General features: G+C 59.5%; 10 protein-coding genes across 10 annotated transcripts; 5 read left to right on the forward strand and 5 right to left on the reverse strand.

The window, feature by feature from the left end:
* Positions 1-118: 118 nt before the first annotated feature.
* On the reverse strand, positions 119-1439 carry CcaverHIS019_0503230 (uncharacterized protein; the record flags this gene model as incomplete). The annotated part of the gene is made up of 3 exons (XM_060601470.1): positions 119-1018; positions 1053-1333; positions 1382-1439. The coding sequence occupies 3 exons, from the start codon at positions 1437-1439 to the stop codon at positions 119-121; spliced, it is 1239 nt and encodes a 412-aa protein (XP_060457960.1).
* Positions 1440-1858: 419 nt separating this feature from the next.
* Positions 1859-3843, forward strand: CcaverHIS019_0503240 (uncharacterized protein; the record flags this gene model as incomplete). The annotated part of the gene is made up of 4 exons (XM_060601471.1): positions 1859-1964; positions 1997-2433; positions 2465-2817; positions 2853-3843. The coding sequence occupies 4 exons, from the start codon at positions 1859-1861 to the stop codon at positions 3841-3843; spliced, it is 1887 nt and encodes a 628-aa protein (XP_060457961.1).
* A 150-nt stretch (positions 3844-3993) lies between these two features.
* Positions 3994-5613, reverse strand: CcaverHIS019_0503250 (uncharacterized protein; the record flags this gene model as incomplete). The annotated part of the gene is made up of 1 exon (XM_060601472.1): positions 3994-5613. The coding sequence occupies one exon, from the start codon at positions 5611-5613 to the stop codon at positions 3994-3996; it is 1620 nt and encodes a 539-aa protein (XP_060457962.1).
* A 1937-nt stretch (positions 5614-7550) lies between these two features.
* CcaverHIS019_0503260 (uncharacterized protein) lies at positions 7551-8474 on the reverse strand (the record flags this gene model as incomplete). The annotated part of the gene is made up of 1 exon (XM_060601473.1): positions 7551-8474. The coding sequence occupies one exon, from the start codon at positions 8472-8474 to the stop codon at positions 7551-7553; it is 924 nt and encodes a 307-aa protein (XP_060457963.1).
* Positions 8475-9105: 631 nt separating this feature from the next.
* On the forward strand, positions 9106-10269 carry taf6 (uncharacterized protein; the record flags this gene model as incomplete). Its single annotated transcript, XM_060601474.1, has 5 exons — positions 9106-9144; positions 9190-9280; positions 9316-9474; positions 9510-9821; positions 9872-10269. The coding sequence occupies 5 exons, from the start codon at positions 9106-9108 to the stop codon at positions 10267-10269; spliced, it is 999 nt and encodes a 332-aa protein (XP_060457964.1).
* Positions 10270-10484: 215 nt separating this feature from the next.
* GUS1 (uncharacterized protein) lies at positions 10485-12910 on the forward strand (the record flags this gene model as incomplete). Its single annotated transcript, XM_060601475.1, has 4 exons — positions 10485-10759; positions 10796-12562; positions 12597-12806; positions 12841-12910. The coding sequence occupies 4 exons, from the start codon at positions 10485-10487 to the stop codon at positions 12908-12910; spliced, it is 2322 nt and encodes a 773-aa protein (XP_060457965.1).
* Positions 12911-12971: 61 nt separating this feature from the next.
* BTN1 (uncharacterized protein) lies at positions 12972-14530 on the reverse strand (the record flags this gene model as incomplete). The annotated part of the gene is made up of 5 exons (XM_060601476.1): positions 12972-13453; positions 13489-14188; positions 14223-14320; positions 14354-14434; positions 14467-14530. The coding sequence occupies 5 exons, from the start codon at positions 14528-14530 to the stop codon at positions 12972-12974; spliced, it is 1425 nt and encodes a 474-aa protein (XP_060457966.1).
* A 271-nt stretch (positions 14531-14801) lies between these two features.
* On the forward strand, positions 14802-17519 carry ubp14 (uncharacterized protein; the record flags this gene model as incomplete). Its single annotated transcript, XM_060601477.1, has 11 exons — positions 14802-14872; positions 14912-14942; positions 14975-15121; positions 15153-15287; positions 15323-15461; positions 15498-15805; positions 15841-16598; positions 16636-16721; positions 16759-17132; positions 17169-17223; positions 17272-17519. 11 exons carry the CDS (start codon positions 14802-14804, stop codon positions 17517-17519), a joined length of 2352 nt encoding a protein of 783 aa, XP_060457967.1.
* A 53-nt stretch (positions 17520-17572) lies between these two features.
* On the reverse strand, positions 17573-18359 carry CcaverHIS019_0503310 (uncharacterized protein; the record flags this gene model as incomplete). The annotated part of the gene is made up of 4 exons (XM_060601479.1): positions 17573-17705; positions 17742-18022; positions 18070-18130; positions 18193-18359. The coding sequence occupies 4 exons, from the start codon at positions 18357-18359 to the stop codon at positions 17573-17575; spliced, it is 642 nt and encodes a 213-aa protein (XP_060457968.1).
* A 255-nt stretch (positions 18360-18614) lies between these two features.
* On the forward strand, positions 18615-20897 carry OPT8 (uncharacterized protein; the record flags this gene model as incomplete). Its single annotated transcript, XM_060601480.1, has 5 exons — positions 18615-18628; positions 18664-18833; positions 18866-19434; positions 19468-20139; positions 20178-20897. The coding sequence occupies 5 exons, from the start codon at positions 18615-18617 to the stop codon at positions 20895-20897; spliced, it is 2145 nt and encodes a 714-aa protein (XP_060457969.1).
* Positions 20898-20906: the final 9 nt, after the last annotated feature.

The raw sequence follows: 20906 nt of genomic DNA on the forward strand, positions 1-20906 counted from the left end.
ACTGGGCTTTGGGCCTGCTAACCTCGATCATCATTGTGCGAATGTGGCGACCGCACTCTCCGAACGGCTACACAATGTCTGTCACATGCAGTCGACGTGTGTCATCTAGCTTCTGTGTCTATCCCCACACCCAGAACCCCTGACCGGCATGGCTCTCCATGACCTTGGCGCGCGCCGATCCACCTAGAGGGATGACATACAGGCTGCCGTCCGCGCACACAGTGTGGCTTTTCTTGTGCGACTGGTCAGTTGGTGTCCACTCGAACCCCGCGCACCGGAACACCTCCACAACTGGTTCACCGCCCTCGTCGTGCTGCGGGACGCGGGCGCTGAGGTCAACACATCCGTTCCTGCCATAAACGAGCGCAATATGGCGCCCGTCATCATAAGCAGCACCTAACACCTCCTTGGCGCGCGGCGCCCACGCGGCGGCCTTATCGTCCGCAGCCCGAACCTTCGGATCGCGCATCGGTCGGAGTACGACAATGTCCATCGTTCCCTCGTGTGGCGCTGGCGGCAGCCGGGCGAGGGTTGGCGCGACGACAAAAGTGGGTTCCAGGCGTGGAGTCGTCGTCGTGGAGAGAAAGTATCCAAACGGCCCCTCTAACGTATAGTCTTCCTCCGGCACGGTATTCCAATCCTTCGTCCGGGGATCGTACATCCTCACCCCTGTGGTGGAGGGGAACAACTGCACTCGGGCCGGGAAGAAGACGGAGATATTAGCTGCTGCCGCGAGTTTGAAGCGCTCGATGCCGGGCATTTCGGCGCGGAACGCCTCCGAGTCCGCTAGGATGTTGGCGTGTAGCGCCGTGCTGAGGACAATGTGTGAGGGGATCGGGTCGGCGTTGGAGATCGAGGTCTGCGTAACAGGAAGGGAGCGGGGGGCACCACCCTCGAGTGCGCGGATGAGCGAAGCGAGCGCGTGCATGTTCCCCGGGGCGATGAGTGGTTCGAGCCGTGCAGTGAGAGGTACGGGTACGCTGTCAGGCGGGAAGAGGGTCGAGTGGAGGGCGTTGGCCTGGTGTCAGCAGCCTCCCATTTCAGTAGAGTACAGTGCCCAGAGGCAGGGTGACGAGCTCCCAGCGCCCCAGTTCCGCGCCGCCCCGTACACCCTCCAACACGCCTTCCATGAACTCGTGTGCCGTTCCATCGCCCCCCCCAACCACGACGGTCGTCACGTCATCCCGCTTGACTTTGCCCTCTGACACACGTTGTTCGCGCTCGAGGAGGAGCTCACGGCCGATACGCCCCGCGTCGTTGACGCCCTTTGTGACGTGCACGTCGTAGTCGATGTCCAGGGAGTTGAGGAGGGGAAGGACGCTGTGCTCAATAACTGTGGTTAGGGAATGCGAATTGCACTAGTGGTAATGGGGCTGCGTACAGTCTGGTGCTTGGCCCGAGCCGGAGACGGGGTTGACGAGAACGTGATAGCGCGGCATCCTCGAAGTGTGGGCCTGACAGGGATAGGAAGATGAGGAAGACGAAGGGGGAAGGAGATTAAAGAGATGGAGAGTGAGGATGAAGTGGATGGGGTAGAAGAATGGCTATGACCTAACCAGTGGCTGAAATGACGAAAAGACAGCGGGGCGCCACGAGTAGAGAACCAGTGTGACTGCCAACCTCTATCACTGCATACAGTTCAACAACAAGGTGAGCTCTTGACTGCCAAACTGGAAATCTGCATGCATTGTTGATGCTGTTAGACGCCAGCTGATCGCAGGGCCGTGAGTCTGAGTCATGTTTGGCCAAGTCACGTGACGTGCCTTGGGTCACTACGCGCCTGATGTTTCCAACTGTCTGGAACATTGACTCTTCACTCTTTCATCCACTCTTCGTACTTGCCGACATACAGCGCGTCATGCCGCTCAGACTCGAAGACGCACAGTGTTCGATCTGCATCGAGAATCTCTTTGACCACCACGACGACCTGGACGAGGTCCTCCCAATCGCCACTCCAGACTGCGGTGCGTCCTGTCCGCCTCTTATCTGATTACAGGACATGTCTTCCACGAGCGATGCCTCTTCGCATGGTTCACATCACAGGCCAACGCGTACCTCGCCCAGATGGTGGACCAGGGCGCAGCCGTGACCATTGCTGACGCGCCCGCCGAGTGTCCCGAGTGCAGGGCGGAGTGTTTCGCCGACCCCGAGACCGGCGAGCCCGCCGTCCACCGCCTCTATATCAACTTTTCTCGTGATGAGAGGTCCATGTCTCAGGCTCAGTCGAGCCAGCATGTTCCCAGTAGTCCGAGCATGCGGTGGAGAAGCGCGGATAAGATGGTTCTGGGGCTGGCGCGGCGCGCTAGAGGCGTCGCGGCCGAGCTGGATGCCGCAGGGCCCGATAGTCACGAGGATGACGTTCGCGGCGCCCTACGCCGGGCAGAAGCATTGCGTGCGGACGCTGTATCTTCCAAGGCTGCCGAGGGGTTCAAGGTGAGATACTGGGGGACAGAGCTGACCGCAGAAATATATGGCCGGCCTCACAGCAGCGGTCAACAAGCTCCACAACCGGCTCGAGGAACACCCGCTCATCGGGACTCTTGAGGGTCGTGTCCGTACTCTTGAAGATCAATTGGCCGCTGCCCAACGCGAGCATGCGCGGAGCACGCTTGAGCTCGAGCGCCGGATGCAGGCCGAGCTTGAGCGCGTTATCCTCAAGGAGCGAGGCAAGGCAGAGAGGGACGTCGCGCGGGCGACAAAGGAACGAGACACGATGCAGCGTGAGGTCGAGAAGAGTAAGATCGCACTGCATCGGGGGCGCACAGCAGCAGGTGAACGCGAGGCCGACCTGCAGGCCAAACTGGCCGAAGCGCAGAGGTGAGCTAAAGTGAATTCCTCAAAGCTGACATCAGACTCGGGGCGATAGAGACCCAGACGCGCACAGAGTTGCAGAAGGACCTGGCGGACCGCACCAAGACGCTCAAGATGTGGCAGGCCAAGGCGGAGAAACGGGGCCAAATGAAGGGCAAACTCGAGGAGCTGCGGGCCGAGAACGAGGCGCTCCGTGCGGTGGCTTCTACTCAGCACAAGGGATCGCAGAGGGCACAATTTGTGCCATCCAGCCCTCGAGAATTTCGGTCCGAACCGGAGCCCATCGACCGCACGCTCGAGCTCGAGGTCGAGGCGCCCACGCTCGACTCACTGCTGGACCACATGAACGCGGACTGTGACAAGCGCTCAACCACCGCTCGGACGTTCAGCTTCGGATCTCCCTCACCTCCTCGTAACCTCACCACGACAGCGCGCTCGCTCTTATTCGATGACCAGCCGCGCTCGTCGACTGCGCGCACACTCTCATTCGATATGGACCAGCCCAAGCCCCGCAGGTCCGGTACGGGACGACCCGAAGCGGTCCGCAGTAATCCCGCCACGAGCAGCAAGTACTTTGGCCGCCCGTACGAAGGCGGCCCAGAGCGATCCAAGCCCGTCCGCGCGGCTGTACGCGAGCCATCCCAGGAAGGACTGGGCCGTGAGAAGACGCGCTCTGGAATGCAGCTGCAGGAGCAGTTCGCCAAGATGAGCGACAACGCACAGAAGGGGAAGCAGAGGTTGAGCGAGATGAGAAACGGTGTGCACCTGGCTGCGCTTAGCGACCCCGCTCCGGTCCCCAGGCCACACGTGTTGGTGGACTGCTCGAGCCCGATCCGTCCCAAGCGTCCGCTGGAGGTGATCGAGATCGGCTCAAGTCCCGAAATCTCTGAACGGCGGCACGATACAAAGCCCACGCGCCCCGACGCCAGACGGGTACAGAAGGAGCCAAGCATACTCGAGTACCTTGGGGTCGACAGCCGCGGGCGGCAGCGGGGGGTCATGACGGGCGCCAAGGTACGGCGACGTGCTTAGGCATATAGAAGAGGAGCTTGAGTCCTTGTAGAGCTAATGTGATACATCAATGTATGTCGGGTACAGCAATGCTACCAAGTCGTTCCGGAATGTGTATCTACAAGAGCCAGTCTACAAGACTTCGCATGTTACGTTTTTTTCCCTCTTCCCTCACTCCCTACTCCCATGCTCTGTCGGTGACGTCTCATTGGCATTATGATGCTGCCTCTGCGGGAAGGTGCGCGCAATCTCGACCCCAGCGTCGAGGTCGAGGCCCCACTCGAGGTTGTCCTCGCCTTCAAGCATGCTCGTCTCGCACTCGCCACGTCTCTCCATTCGAGTCTTCTTGCGCGGTGTTGACGATGGCGATTCCCAAGAGACTGATGCCGACCGTTCACGGGGTGCCGTGGCCAGTAGCTCAGGTTCCGAATCCGAGTCCGGGTCGCGGAAGCGCTTGCGGGGCGTGGTCTGGGGCGCGCCCCCGTGAGGATTGGTGTGGGTGTACGCTGCAGTAGGCCGCGTGGTCTGCCGCATATAGGGGCCGGAGGCTGGTGAGGAGGTCGAAGTTGGGCGCGGCAGAGGTGGAGGTAGCATCAGGCCGGTCGAGTTCCGTGCTGGTGTGGGCGCCGGCAATGTGTAGCTCGCACGTGAGACGGACGAGGCTAAAGTTGGCACCTTCGCTGACCCTTCTCTGTGATTCACCATGCTAGAGCCTGTCCGTTCCTTGGGAGAGGCAATCTGGATGACGCCAGCGTTTCCACCCGTGGAACCGCGTTCCACTTGTGAGGCTCGCGGGACTGAGGCGGCTGCTTTCACAGTTTTGGCGCGCCGCTGACCTTGTGCATTTGTCGCGCGGAAAGGGAAGGACTTGGATGAACAGGTCACGGAGGATGTTGGGAGGGTGAGACGCTTGGCTGGCTGAGATGGAGGAGTTGCAGACAGGTGATCCGTTCGCCCGCCGCGCACCCCGTCGTCCTCCATGTAGGTGGGGTCCTCCAGCGTGATGTGACCAAAATTGTACCCACCCATCTGCGCATCCATGTCTTCGTCTTGACGCTTCAGAGGATCATCGGCCAATTCACTCGGGGACGATGTCGACAGGTCGTTTAGCTCGTTGACTCGGGAAGCTGTTGCACGTTGGAGCTCGGACACGGGTCCAGCACCTGGGTGCAACAGGCATGCTTCTTCTCTCTCGCGGCCAGGGCACCACAGAGCGCGCTCTGCATAAACCTCTCCTGCCTCAGCGCAACGAGGGCATATCGCCATGTCGTATGCGCCTTCTGCATCCTGGAAGACGAGTCGGTTGGAGAACCTGCGATCATCTGGTGGGAGTGTGTAATTTGCGGCATCGCCCAGAGTGATGTCCACAAGAAGCTGAGAATCGCCGTAACCTGTGGACAGCACAGAGACATCCGAGTCGGTCTCGGAGGGAGAGGACTGGTATTCCTCCTCGCTGGCGTTGCCGTCTTCATCCTCGTCCTCGTCCACGAGTCTATTGTCGTCGGCGCCGTCGTCAGTTGCATCCGACTCGTATGCACTAAAGCGGTCGTCATCGTAGTCGTCGCCTTCAGAGGTCCTGGTGTCGGAGTCGGAGGAGTCTGGGCTGTGCTCAGCTGGATAGGATGGCGCGTCATATTCTGCCGGCTCGCCTCCATCAAGAGGCTGGTCGTCGAAGGAAGCCGCATGATCGAGCGCGAACGCCGGCGAGACCGACTGTACCGTTGCCTCGTCGAGAGCCGCTGAAACATTGGTGGCTGACAGCCCGCCTTTAGATTCTGAGTGCGAACACATTGCTGGCCGAGTTCGCCCTTTGCAGTACGCCGCCATTACAGCACGGTTACCACCAGCGCTCTTGCATGAGCGGCAACAACGCGGCGTGCCCTTGCTCAAGGCGAGATTGGGCAAGTAGCCATCGTGATCACTGGGTGGAACCAATGCTGACAGCTCTGGAATAGCGTCGGCAGCTCCTATTCCAGCGTCAGCCGTTTCTGCTGTGGCATCGGTAACTTCGGCTGCAGTATTGGTAGGCCCTGGTGTAGCCTCTGCAGCATCACCAGTCCCCATGTGCGGGCAAAACCTTGGGCGAGAACGGCCGCGGCAGTATCCTGCCAGAGCGCCGCGATCACCGCCGGCGTCCTTGCATGCTCGGCAGCACCGCACGACGTCGCGGACCACGAGTAATTCTTGATAGTAGCCAGGATGGTCTTTGGGTGGAAGTGGCGCGATGATCGGCGTTGAGGCTGGTTCCGGTTTGGTGAGATCGGGATGCGGCGTGCGGGATTCGATAGTCTTTGGGGCTGCAGCTGTAGGACCACTAGCGCCGTAATACGAGCAATGCCATGGTCGATCCCGCCCTCGACAGTACCCTGCCAGAGCGCCGCGCTGGCCGTCGGCGACTTTGCATGCACGGCAGCAGCGCACAACGTCGTTGATCACGGCCAGTTTCTGCTTGTATCCCGGATGGTCCTTAGGGGGGAGGAGCGTGTCAGGTGATCTTGGGATCGATTCCGTCTCCATGAGTTCGGAGGGCTGGGCGCGCGCCTCTGATGGGCTCATCTCTGTGTTGTAGTACACGCAAAGCCTTCGCCGAGATCGTCCTCGACAGTGCGCTGCGAAGCGGCCACGGTCACCACCAGCGTCCAGACACGTCCGGCAGTGGCGTATTTTACCTACGCCCAGCCCGTTCGTGTAGTTGGGGTGGTCCTCGGAGTGATCCTTCCGCAGCAATGGAGAGAACTCGCGGGCCACGGCCAGTACGTCCGCTGTCGTGTCGAAACCTTCCTCGTAATAGGCACACAGGTGAGGTCGTGAGCGACCACAGCAGTAGGCGGCCAGACGAGCGCGATGTCCTGATGCGCTTTTGCACGCGTGGCACGTCCTGGGCTTGCCGAGCTGAATGCTCAGTTTTGCTGAATAACCAAGCGTTCCTTCCGGAGGAACAGTCCAGAGATGGAGGGACGCCAACAGCAATGCTGAGTTGGGACGCCGTTTCGTATGCCGTTTCGACGAGGTTGAGTGACGCCGCCTCCTCGGTGACGGGGTGGTCTCTGGTTCGTCGGCGGCCCGTACGGCTTCGTCACAGACGTCTTCCTCAACAGTAACAAAGCGAGGATTGGCAACGATATCTCCGACGGAACGTCGTGAGTGTCGAGGTTGAAGGGCGTGAGTGCTTGATTCACTATTGTGGTTAGGCTTTCGAACGAGGGGAGATGACGTTAGTGTTGAGGAAGAGGATGAGGATTGTCCTGCGGTAGGTGATGTCCAGAGTAATGAGGGATATTGATCACGGTGGGATGCCCTTCTGTCTTCGGTGGCTTGTCGGTCTGGGGAAGGTGGTCTGACCCAGGTTTCCCGCCGTCGGACAGTCGTAACTTCCTGGATGCTTCGCGTTGAGGAAGGCGCGCTGCTGATAGGATGGGCAGATGAGCGGGATGCAGGTCGTCCCGCCGGCAATGTCACTTGACGGTCACGTTCCCACAACGGTGGAGAAGGTAGGGCGCGCTCCTTGCCCCTCCTTGAGCGGGGAGCTTGGACTTGGCCTTGAACAGTGACAACGCGTGTAGTGACCTCTTCGACCTGGACAATGTGGCTGGAAGCACTGCGGGACAAGCCAGAGACCGTTCGAGAAAGCTCCCGAGGATGCTGACCACGCCGAACAGACGACGCGTAAGCACCACGCAGGTTTGGGGTGGAGCGTGAAAGCTCAAGGGCCGGGTAATCTGAGTGGTTCACACGAGGTCGGCGGCGCGGAGAGGAACCCGATTCACGATTACGTGCAATGGGCGATGGTGTTGGTGAAGGATGGCGAAATTGCTAAGGATCAACGAGGGCTCGGAGCGGCTACTCACTGTCTCGCGTCCACCAGAATTGACGCGACTGCCTTTGGGCAATTCAAGCTCATCCATCACACCATCCTCCACCTCGGGAGAAGTACCAAGTACAAGGTGACTCAGCCGCCGCAACGGCGAGCTGTCCGGGGCACCTCTGCGCTCCAACTCTGGGAGTGGTTGCTCGCCAAACCGTTTGCGCCGCGCAGCCTCTGCCCGCATAAAGTCGTCAAGATCGTGGAGGTCGTCGGCCGTCCATTCGTTCTCAATCTCGACAACAGGATACTGCGCGTCGAGACCCGATTTGTCTCCCCAGTCACCGAGTTCGTCCTCATCGTCGCCAAACTCGACCAACTCTGGGCCTATAACCGGTTCAGACTGTAGACGGAGGGGGTCCAGGCGGATGCCATCCTGGTCGTCCTCGATCGCCTCGCCGAGGTAATCACTGCCCTCGGCGAAGGGGCGTGCTTCGAGGGACTTGAGATGCCCATTATCCGTCGAGATCACGTAGGTTTCAAGGTCGATCTCGTCGTCTTCCTCCGGCGGCACCGAGCTGTACTTGTCGGCAATGGCATCGAATGACGACTGAAGGCGCGCACGCGATTGAAGTAGCTTCTGGCGCAGCTCACGGTCAACCTGACGCTCCGGGTGCAGGATTGTCCTGAAGCGTGGGCCAGTCTTTGGTGAGGGGAGAGTGGCAGAGGAAGAGCGTGTTGAGGTGATTGGGGGGTTGAGGTAGGGCGCGGGGGATGAAGATGCGGGTGGTGTTTGTTGTCGTCGATTGAATGTGGACCATGATTGTGCACGCCCGTTCCCCCCTTGCATGATAAACGGGTCAAGTTGTTGCCAATGGTGCGTTAAAATCGGCTCTTGGCTAACATGACGCGGAGGGGGAGGATGAGTGGGGTGAGATGGAGATGGAGAGCAGAGCTAGGAGAGAGGAGACTGAAAGTGTTAAAGTAAAGTAAACAAGTTACGTTGGCTGAATGCAAATGTCCATTCCTTACTGTACCCTTCCTTACCTTCCCTCAGCTTGACTCTCACTCTGTTGGGTGGCGACCGGCTCATCGGCTCATCCTCATCGGCCAATAGCGACGGAACCAAATTGGGCTACGACTGGATGTCAGGCACTCAAGTCCTCGACTGGCCTCCACGGGCTCTGCAAGCTCCATGCACACCGTATCACAGCCATCATCGTCAATATCCTTCCTTCATCCATCTCATCCATCTAATCTCCAACCGCTATCCAATCCCTCGTTCTCGTTGTGCCACTACATCTCGAGCATCTGTTTCCTATCCTTACCGGCTACCCAAGACCATGCAAGCCACCCTGCCCAAGACCTAAAATCCCACGTCTCACCAAGTCAAGGCCCTCCTTGACGTCAACGAGCAGCGGCTGTTGTGACAGGTCAAACGCTCGCCAGAGGCTTTAACCACCTTTTTCTATCCGCCATCCATGGTATATGCTCCACAGCGGCGTCATGCCGTGGCTTCTGTGAGTCAGCTTGGGTCTGTAGCGTCGCCCGTAGCTAATGTGCAGATGTCAACGACATTGCAAGCGCTCGCGTTGGTGCAGCACTTCTACGCCCCCAACATGCTCGTGCTACTATGCCGCGTCTTCTCTTTGATTCGTTAGCTAAACCGCGCCGTGTTGGCCTAACCCCAGACATTCGAGCACCACCCGTGATTCAGCCGACCCGGTCGCTGTTCTCCCTATGGTTCTTAGTGGCAACTACAAACCTCGCTGCCGTCTTCTTCCACTTAATGGGTGACGGGGAAGGTGGTTACGATACCAAGGGGTTGATGCTCGATTTTGTGGGGCAATGTGAGCTCGGCGGCGCTGTGTAAAACTGACATCAGCAAACCCTTCCTCCCTTACCCGCGTCCTCATCCTCGATCTCGCCATCTTCCTCCTGCAGCTTGTGACCTTGATCGTGTGCTACGTTGTCAACTACACACCGACGCTGCCCAAGACTGACATCTTCCTCTACGACGACCTCCTTCTGCCGCCAGAGGCACCCGCCAGGGCCGTGGCCGAGGATGATCTGGATGTTGAGAGTGGCGACCAGTTACGGCAACGTCGTCACGGGAAGGGACCACGATACCAGAACGTTGCTACTGGCGACACCTCGTCATGGCCTGAGGATGAAGGAGAAGACCCGACAGGAAGGTGTACGTACTCTGTTCATGTACAAAGCCATTCCGGTCTGCTGACATGACAGCATCCGCCCGTTCGCCGGTTAGGGCTTCCACTCCGATTCGACGCGGACGCTCTGGGGTCCCTCTTGTGTTCAACATTCCACTCGCCCACATGCTGAGCCTCATCTTTCGGCTGCCAGGCCCTTCGCCGATGAGTGTTGCCTCGGGCGGCACGCCTCTCACCTCACCGCCAACCTCACCCCGCAGCGTGCAGGACGAGTTGGCGCTGCTCACAGCTGCTGTCACGCAGGCCGCAGTTCAACGCGACTCGCGGCCTTCGGGTGCGACGACAGGAAGCAGCAGCAGATCACCAACAGAGTCGCCGGCTGGCAGCTCGGAAGGCTCAGGACGAAGATCCGAGCCGGACGAAGATGATACGGATCGGATACCTGGGGATTATTGGACGTCTAGAGCTCGTTAGGCAAGGACGAACATGCATTGTACTGTATTCTGTGCATCTTGGCATCTCTAAGAGTGCGAGTTACAGGACCTCCTCCACATCCCAGCTGCGGAAGCAAAATGTTCCAACTCGTGGAAGTGGAGGCTCAAGGGAAGGTGGGTAGCCAAAGGTGATTGATGTCTACATGGTTGATATCAACAAAAGCTCTTCGGCACATCTATAGAGTACCACACACCATGTCTATCGCTCTCCCCATCACCCCTGTTCCTCTATTCAACCTCGCCGCCCCGGCCACGTACCAGGGCATCGAGGTGGAGTGGATCCTCGACCCCACTGCCTCGCCCAAGTTTGACGGCTCTTCGGACATTGAGACCATTTCGGCCAAGCTGGAGGCCAACTCGCCTCGCGACGGACCCGCTCTCCCCGAGCTCCCCGCCAAGCTCGACCGCGATACCCCCTTCGCCGAGGTCGCCAAGATCCTCGACGCGCTCGACGACTACCTCGCTTACCGGTAGGGCCTTGACGGTTCCCATGTGGCTGACAGCAGCACGTACTTTGGCGGCGCGCAGATTGGCTACAACGATGTGCTCATCTGGGGTCTGATCCGCTCCAACAAGTCGGCGGCGGGATCAGTCAAGATTCCCGGCCGGCCCCACCTCGCTCGTTGGTACACGCAGTTCGAGACGACCGAGCTGCCCAAGACCATCGCCGAGTCGTTCAACAAGGCCCGCTCCGACATGGACAAGGGCAAGAAGGTCAAGCGCCAGGAGGTTATTGAGGCGGTTCTTCCCAACGCTGTCGAGGGCAAGGTCGTCGTCCGCTTCGCTCCGGAGCCCTCTGGGTACCTCCACATCGGTCACCTCAAGGCCGCCATTCTCAACCGCTTCTTCGCCGACAAGTACAAGGGCAAGTACATCCTCCGCTTTGACGACACGAACCCGTCCAAGGAAGAGGGTGAGTTCGAGGACGCGATCAAGGAGGACCTGGCCATGATCGAGGTCGAGTTTGACAAGGTCGTCCACACCTCCGACCACTTTGACAAGATCCGCGAGCACACCGTCAGGCTCATCAAGCAGGGCGACGCGTTCATGGACAACACGGACGCCGAGACTGTCAAGGAGCAGCGCCGGGCCGTTATCCCTTCGAAGAACCGCGACCTCTCCATCGAAGAGAACCTCAAGTTATTCCAGGACATGTGCGACGGCAAGGCTCCCACGTGGTCGCTCCGTGCCAAGATCGACTACGAGCACAAGAACGGTGTAATGCGCGACCCTGTCATCTACCGTGCGGTTGAGGGCTCGCACCACATCACTGGCACCAAGTACAAGGCGTACCCCATGTACGACCTCGCATGCCCGGTCATCGACCACATTGACGGCGTGACTCACGCACTCCGTGCCAACGAGTACGCAGCTCGCCACGAGCAGTACGAGTGGTTCATCAAGAGGCTCGGCTTCCCCCACATCGAGATCTTCGACTTCTCACGTATCGACTTTGTGTACACTGTGTTGTCTAAGCGCAAGCTCAAGTACCTCGTCGAGCAGGGTGTCGTCTCGGGCTGGTCCGACCCCCGTTTCCCTACCGTCCGCGGCATCCGCTCGCGCGGTATGACTGTCAAGGGTCTCAAGGAGTACATCATCAGCCAGGGTGCGTCACAGCAGTTGCTCCTGCTTGAGTGGGACGGCATCTGGACTGTCAACAAGCGTGTCATCGACCCCATCGCGCCCCGTTACTGGGCCATTGCCGAGGACAAGATGGTCCCCGTCAAGGTCGAGGGCCGGGACACGGACGCTGAGACTGTCGAGAAGAAGCCGCTCCACAAGAAGAACCCCGAAGTTGGCGAGAAGGACCTCGTCTTCTCGTCCAACCTGATCATTGAGCAGGAGGATGCCAAGACGTTTGGCGACAACGAGGAGATCACTGCTATGGACTGGGGAAACGCCTATGTCGCCGACAAGAAGGTCAACGCTGCTGGCGATGTCGAGGCCGTCACTCTCAAGCTCCACCTCGCGGGTGACTTCAAGAAGACGTCTAAGAAGGTTACTTGGCTCGCCGCTCCCACTAAGGAGCACCCGCTCGTCCCAGTCACGCTCATCGAGTACGACTACCTGATCACAAAGAAGAAGATGGACGAGGCCGACGACCTCTCCAGCATTGTCAACCCCAAGACCGAGTACCGCACGCCTGCGCTCGCGTCGGCCGAGGTCGCTAACCTCAAGAAGTGGGACATCATCCAGTTCGAGCGCAAGGGCTTCTACATCTTCCAGGGTACCAAGGACGCCGAGGGTCGCATGGAGTTTGGCTTCATCCCCGAGTAAGTTGATTATATCCGCCCAGCTAACGTGCAGTGGTCGTCTCGCCACCATCACTCTCAAGGCTACCCCCACCGCGGAGACCCCCAAGGTTGCTGGGGCTTCCAAGGGTTCGTGGGGCAAGCCCGGTGCCAAGAAGGCAGCTCCTGCTCAAGCGCCGGAGGGCGCCAAGGTCAACCTCTCGGACGCCACGGCGGGCTTTGAGATCCCTGTCAAGGTCGACATGTTCGAGTCTGCTCGCGTCTAGTCAGTTTTTCTGAAAGTACTCAACTGATGACAGTGGCAAGGAGGCCGTCCAGATTAACCCCAAGGTCAACATGTTCACCTCGAAGCCAGTCTACGACAACTAGTGTGCTGCCCAAGGAGGGAATGTATGTAGAGCTGCCATGACACGATTACTATGCTACAGTGCTAGAGCTTGCGGCACGTGTCGCGCCCTTGTGCGACCTGGGCGTTACACAGCGCAATCTCGAGCGGCATGGAAAGGAGGGACGCGAAGAGGATGCCGGTCGAGTCGGCCGCGCCAGTCGCACCAATACGGAACTCCTTCTCCATCTTCCGTCGTACCTCTTCAGGGGAGGAGCCGTCGCCGTCCTCGTCGTCTCCCCCCTCGTGGCCAACGTGGTAAAAGGTGTTGACGTACGCTGCGCCGCCACACAGCCCCTCGAGACACGTGAGGAGGAACACGGCGGTGATCGAGCGGTCGACGCCGGTCGACGGCTCTGGCGCTGGCGGCGTGTACTCGGGCGCGGAAAAAATGAATGACCGCGACTGGAGCGTGAGGAGGACTAGAACGAAGAACTGGATGATGGTAGGAATGGGGAGGAGAGGCCGTGGGATGGGCGGGATCCCGAGACTTAGGCTCGAACGCGAGATGAACACAAAGCTCTGGTCTGGCGTTAGTTTCGGCGAACCTGAGCAAACTGACAGGTAAGACTCCAGAATGGGTAGTAGTCTCGCGGACTCATGAAGAGAAGGGACCACGGCCCATGCGTTGGCAACGGAAAGACGAGCGTCGGCGCGACTCCAGAGTTGATAACGTATTCCTCGATGTAGACGAAGCAGAGCGGGAGCATGTACCGCAGTACGAGGGGCTTGAAGAGCTCCCACTTGTCCGCAGGCGAGAGATATACCTTGGGCACGTACTGCCCAAACGCGCCGGGCGGTGGCCTCTCCCCAGGCCTTCCTTCTTCATCTTCGTCAGTCGGGAGAGGGTGGTACGCCGGTGCGGAGCCGAGCTCGCCCCACGACGGGAGGACAAACTTGTACGTGAGTGGGAAGAAGAGCGGGAGGACGGAGGAGATACCCAGTCCACCCCGCACGCCAAGGCCGCGGAGGAGCCACCACAGTGCGGCGCCAGCTACGCCAGCAAAGCCTGTGCCGGACGACCACGCGCCGACGGCGGTCTTTGACGCCTGTCGGGTCGGCAGAGTGGTGGTGAGCTGGAGGAACGTGAGTTCGCCAAGTCCACTCGAGAAAGATGCGAGAGCGATCCCAAAGAGCCTCCCACTGACGCCCGGTGAGAGGGCCACGATCAGGATCCCGCTGAAGCTGATTGCCGTGCAGAAGCCGACTCGGCGTCGGTATCGGATCTCGCCAGTCGAGATTAGTGGCCAGCAGACCTTGGCCTGGCGTTAGCTTGGTCTAATTGAATAAGCTCACGATAAGCGCAGGGAAGATGTTGAAGAACGCGACGATGCCCTTCGGCGTCGTGGCTGGCACCAGGTCAAGCGCGGCACTGAGGATAACCACGTATAGCACTAATTAAGCTGGTGTTACGTGGTCCAGCTTACCATTGTTCAGTAAGCCGAATGCCATGAACGCCGCAAAGAGGTTGCGGCGTGCGTTACCCGTCGACGCCGGCCTATCATTCGCTATGATTAGCTTGGTTAGTGGCAGGACTCACCGTCGATGAACGCGTCCACCTCGTCGTCTTCTGTCAGGAAGGGGCGGTGGGGCGTCATGGCCATGGTCATAGGCGCACTGAGGACCCGAAGCTCGTAGGGCGACAGCGTGAATGTCCAAGGAGCCCAGAGCTGAGAGCCCCAGACGTGCAGATCAGAAGTCAAGATGTCAAGATGTCAAGTTAATTCAGGTGGTGAACGCTCAAGTCGACCTCCACATTGACTTAGGGGTAAGTTGAGTACCGAATAAGGCACGACGTCACACTGTTGAGGAGAGAAGGTGCAAGCGGGATATCAACAACTCCTTCTCATTCACATTCTCTATTGTTCTCTCAGCATGGTTTGCGGGCATATCGAAGAGCTTGCAGCTTCGCTGAAACCCCCTAACCCTTCCCAGCAGGTCCACCGGTGAGCTGCTGTGCCACACTTGATGGAGCTGACCAACAGCGAAGAATGCACGCTCTGCTTCGACGGACAGGTGCGTGCCTCTGCCTTCTCTGCTGACAGCAGGATGACGCCGCAGGTGTCTTAGTCTGCCTGCAGTGCTTCAATGGCGGTTGCAACAGCGACCGCAAGCACGCGTACCTCCACTCGCAGAAGCGTGAGCACCCGCTCGGCGTGGTTATCAAGCGCACGCAGAAGGAGCAGAAGCAACGCGTAAGCGCCACGGTGGCGACGTTAACCCCAGTCCGACAGCGAGCCGCCGATGAAGAAGCTGGCGATCACCGCGCCGAGCGACGACGAGCTGTACAACGTCACCACCTCGCTCCGTTGCTTCGCGTGCTCGCCTGTGGGCGAGGTTGTTCAGTCTGACCACCCGAATGTGAGCCTAAGACAGATTATTTAAGCTGACGCCAGGTGGAGAAGACGGTCCAGGGAATCATGAGTGCGCTCTCGTCGGCGCAGCAGTCTGAAGTCAAGGCGTGGGAGGAGGAGATCATAGCCTGCGAGCACGCCCTCACACTCCAGCAGGAACCTCTTATTGTTCCGGGAGATGGTGCGCCAAGGACCATACGTCGTCAGCTAACATCAGTCTCCCTGCAGTGCGTCGAGTGCGATCTCACGTCCAATCTCTGGCTCTGCTTGACTTGTGGATTTGTTAACTGCGGCCGTCAACAGCATGGTGGCATCGGTGGCAATGGTCACGCTCTCCAGCACTTCCACGACACTGGTCACCCACTCGGCGTCAAGCTCGGCACGATCACGCCCGAGGGTGGCGGTGACATTTACTGCTACTCGTGTGACGACGCGAAGCTTGACCCCGACCTCGCTCTCCACCTCTCTACGTTTGGCGTGAACATGCTCAGCCAGTCCAAGACCGAGAAGTCGATGACTGAGCTGGTAAGCTACGGTTACCGGTACCCAGCTGACGCCAGCAACTCGAACACAACCTCAAGTTCGACTTCTCGATGACGGGCGACGACGGCAAGGAACTCCAACCCGTCTTCGGTAAGGCCCTCACGGGCCTGAAGAACCTGGGGAACAGCTGTTACATGGCGTCGGTCATGCAGGGCCTCTTCTCTCTGCCCGCCTTCCGCGAGCGCTACTTCACCGAGCAGGGACAACACCACTTCCAGACTTGCGAGAAGCCGTTACCAGCTGACTGCCTCGAGTGCCAGATGCTCAAGCTCGCGGACGGGCTCCTCTCTGGACGCTACTCGGTACCGGCGCGCCCCCCTCCAGTCGCGAGCAGCGATTTCGAGGTTGCTGAAGCGCCCAAGTTCCAGGAGGGCATTCGGCCAGCTCAGTTCAAAGCGCTCATCGGGAAGGGCCATGAGGAGTTCTCGACCATGCGTCAACAAGACTCGGAGGAGTTCCTCCAGCATCTCCTCGACCGCCTGCGTGCGGAGGCTAAGCGCCTGGGCCGCCACGAGCATCTCGAGGCCACCAACATTTTCCGCTTTGGCATGGAGCAGCGTCTCATGTGCGACGAATGTCGTAGAGTCGGATACAAGGTCGACCACGTCGACCTGGCTTCTCTCCCTGTCACGGCCGTGGAGCTGAGCGTCGACGAGGACGGCAAGAAGCACTTCCAGCCAGTCACCCTCGAGTCGTGTATCGACGCGCTCTGTGCCACTGAGGAGCTCACTGATTATGCGTGCAGTACCTGTGAGAAGAAGGTTCGCGCTGAGAAGTAAGCCGCGGTATGGAGTTCAGAGGCTAACTAACAGGTCCACCAAGTTCGCGACGTACCCCGACCTCCTTGTGTTCCACATGAAGAAGTTCCAGCTCGTCAACTGGATGCCCACCAAGCTTGGTCAGTTATCTTAGGTGTAACATTTGCTGACTTACAGACGTGCCTGTGCAGGTTCCGGACGCACTCAACCTCGACAAGTATCACGGCGCGGGTCGCCAGCCGGGAGAGGCCGAGCTAGACGATGACGCGGCAGCTGCGCAGCCCGAGTTCAACGCCGCAGCCATGGCGCAGCTCGAGGCGATGGGCTTCCCTACCATCCGCTGCCAGAAGGCGCTCCTCGCGACTGGCAACTCGGACCCCGAAGCTGCCATGAACTGGCTCTTCGCACACATGGAAGACCCTGACATCGATGACCCTATCCAGCCTGCTGGGGTTGCGGCTAGCCGGCCCGAGCCCACTGCGGAGCAGATCTCGATGCTCTCCGAGATGGGCTTTACCCATGCCCAGGCGCGCAAGGCGCTTCGTGAGACTGTGAGTTGATTTATGTTCAGCTGCTGACTGGTGCAGGGCGGAAATGCGGACGGGGCTGTTGAGTGGCTCTTCTCCAACCCCGACGACATGGGTGAGGAAGACACGCCTGCGGGTAGTCCGGGAGGCTCAACCACGCCAGCTGTCGGCGGCTCGGCAACTATGCCGGCCAACTACCGCCTCAAAGCCTTCATCTCGCACAAGGGCCCGTCGGTGCACTCTGGACACTACGTCGCGACGATACGCCAGCCGCAGGCTGGTGTCCCGGGCTCGTCCGAGCCGCAGGACGAATGGATCCTCTTCAATGACGAGAAGGTTGCGCGCGCCGCCCCCCACGGCGGCGAGGAGATGCGCTCACTCGCTTATCTGTACATTTACGAGCGTATTTAGGTTAGAAGCATTAGCATAGCGATGTTTGCATGGTGATTGTACAGTGATGAATGTTATCGAATGCCGTCGTACATGCGGAACTCTTGGCTGCGGAAACCTCTCGAGCGGTCCTGGCCGAGATCGACGAGTGCTGGGCCGTCTGGCAGCCCCTCGACCACCTCGTCGTCCGTAGTCTTGGCCACTGGTCTGCTGTCAGCCGGTTCAAGGGTCAAGTAATCGTACTCGGGCGGTCCAAAGACCTTGAGGCCACGCACATGCGTGTCCTTGCCGTTCATATGGTTGGCAACTATTACGATGCGGATGTGGTGCGTGGGGATCGGTGGGCCTTCAATCGCGCCGTCGGCGTCCATTGGCCGGAGGGGGATCACGATCCATCCGTCGGGTTTGTGGAACTCGGTGTATCTCACCTCCTGGAGGTCGTGCACACCCGTCCCGGCCCGGATGGAGAGCCTAGAGGGCGTGTACGAGTCGTCCTTGCGGTGGCTGGTGAGGAGTGCGATGGACTACGTGTTAGCACCAAAGCGGGCGTGGTAGAGGTGATTAGACGCACAGAAATGAATACGCGTTTGGGGAAAGAGAGGTCAATCGAGTGAGGTTGTGGTCCCTCGGACCTGTCATAAGTACTTGAACGCTGGAACGGTGCAAAGGGAGGAGGGAAGAAGTTAGAGCTCACTGCCAGAACGTCCCCTCGTTGTCATCACGCAGGTTGTCGACGCCAAAGCCGTACTTGTGACTCGAGACCGACCACTGCGCAAGTCGACCAAGCTCGGGTCGTGTGGGAGCTATGACGGAAGCGAGGTCTGCGACTCCCTGGGTCGCCGTCTCTTCGTCTTCGTCCATGATGTTATGTTGTCAACAACCCGCTCAGCCTCGGCGGATGTTGTTGTTGGTGGAATTAGGGCCGTGGATTAGCTATGGGTATTAGTAAAGTTTGTAATAGGTAACTACTAGCGTCGGCATTCTTGCGCCAGAGGTGCCGATGATTGCCGTTGAGGTATCTCTCCACAATTCCACAAACAGGGTTACTGACTCAGCTCTTACTGGACAAATTGCTCTTCTTCAACACTCATCGCGCACGAGTTTGGAGAGCGGACGATGAACCCTTCACAGTACGAGCTCAGCAAAGGTTCTATGGCTTAAACAGATCACATCCCATCACGGGCGACTACAACTACCACGTCGCGCCGGCGGACGATGAGAGCATCTACGACCTCCCCGTCCTCGAAGCCTGCTTTACCCCCCGCGCTGTCATTGTGGGGCTGGGTGTCGGCGTCTTGCTCTGTATGACGAACATGTACTTTGGCCTGCAAACAGGTAGGGCTCGCTTCTGCGCTTTCTAATCCCAGGCTGGGTGTCGATGATGTCCCTACAATCCGCTCTTCTCGGCTTTGCCATCTTCAAGCTGCCCTCCGTCCTGCCGCGCTTCTTCCCTAATGTCCGTCCCCTCTCAGCGCCCGAGAATGTCGTTATCCAGACTACCGCTGTGGCGACGGGCACAATGCCTCTGGCCGCGGGACTGGTAGGCATCATTCCCGCGCTGGGGATGATGAGCCAGGAAGTCGACGGGCGCGACCCCATCGTGTTGTCCTACTGGCACCTCGTGATCTGGTGCCTTGCCGTTGCGTTCTTCGGTGTCTTCCTCGCCGTACCACTCCGCCGCCAGGTCATCGTTAAGGAGAAGCTCGTCTTCCCTTCCGGTACCGCAACCGCCCAGCTCATTGCCCTCCTCCATCGCGCACCCCCGATTCAGGGCATCTCCACAGCGACCGTGACAACACGGGAAGGTGGGCGTTATGAGCGTCTCCAGACTAGCGAGGATGGTGACGATGAGATCGACGGCAAAGACCAAGACGCGATCAGCGGTACGGGATGGCGGGCGCTGGGGTGGAGCTTTGCCGCCTCTGGAGCCATCACTGTAAGCTGGGAAGATTGATGTATCTGACGCCAGCTCCTCTCCTTTTTGTTCCCGGTGACCTTTGCTCTCCCAGTATTCGACATCCTCAGCTGGCCGTTCGGGATCAGCCTCGCCGCCCAGTGGATGTGGTGGTTCACGCCTTCGCTGTCGTACATCGGACAGGGGATCATCATGGGTTTCCCCGTCACTGTGTCCATGAACATCGGTATGCTCGTTGGCTGGGCTGTCCTCTCCCCTCTCGCGAAGAAGAGCGGATGGGCACCCGGTCGCGTCAGCAGCAACACTGACGGCGCGCGTGGCTGGATCCTCTGGGTCGCGCTGGCGATTATGATCGCGGAGAGCCTCATCTCCCTCGCACCCGTTACGGTCGAGTACGTGCGCAACCTGTGGGCCCGCCACGAGGCTGCCGAGGCGCGCTCACACGTGTTCACCACGCCTGATAGCCCGGACGAGGCTGCCGAGCGTGACGGATACATGGACATGCCAGAGGATAGTGAGCCCGAGTGCGAGCCGCCCGAGCGCCTCGTGCCTGGACAGTGGGTCGCGTTGGGGCTCACAGCGAGCGCCGTGCTTGGCGTTTGGGGGGTGTGGTATGTCTTTGGGACTGACGGGATCCATCCATGGGCAACGGCGCTGGGGTTGGTACTGGCGTCCATCCTCTCACTTATCGGCGTCCGAGCACTTGGCGAGACCGACATTAACCCGGTGAGCTCCCTCGTTTTCCGCACTCAAACTGACGCCAGGTCTCGGGCATCGGCAAGATCTCCCAGCTCTTCTTCGCGGTACTTCAACCCGGTAACGTCGTGGCGAACGTGATTGCCGGAGGTGTTGCCGAGGCTGGAGCTCAACAGGCCGGCGACCTCATGCAGGACCTTAAGACTGGGCACCTCCTCCGCGCATCCCCGCGCTCCCAATTTTACGGACAACTCGTTGGCTCCCTTGCCAGCGTGTTTGTCAGTTCCGCAGCGTACAAGTTCTACACTTCCGTGTACACCATCCCCGGGCCCGAGTTCGCCGTGCCCAGTGCCGGCGTTTGGCTCAGCCTTGCCCGACTCCTCAACAACGGGAGCCTCCCTGAGATGGTGGTGCCGTTCATGCTCGTGTTCGGCGGCGCGTTCAGCCTGATCGCCATCGCAAAGCTCATGTTTGCGCGCTCCCCCAACCCAGCAATTGCCGCTTGTGTGGCTTCGCTCCCCTCGGGGATTGCGTTTGCCATCGGCTTCCTCAACTCTCCGTCCTTCTCCCTCGCCCGTCTGATCGGCGGGTACATCGCCTACCGCGCAGCGCGCGCCTCCCGCACCGGCGAGACGCCACTGTTCGTGATCGTCGTCGCGTCGGGCTTTGTGCTCGGCGAGGGAGTACTGAGTATCGTGAACCTCACGCTCGCGAGCCGAGGATACGGCGCACTCAGCTGCTTCGGGTGCAACCTCGGTGGAGGGGGATATTGCACGGGAGGGTGTTAGATTCAATGT

The sequence above is a fragment of the Cutaneotrichosporon cavernicola genome, assembly GCF_030864355.1.
Source record: "Cutaneotrichosporon cavernicola HIS019 DNA, chromosome: 5".
In the NCBI taxonomy this organism is placed as follows: domain Eukaryota; kingdom Fungi; phylum Basidiomycota; class Tremellomycetes; order Trichosporonales; family Trichosporonaceae; genus Cutaneotrichosporon; species Cutaneotrichosporon cavernicola.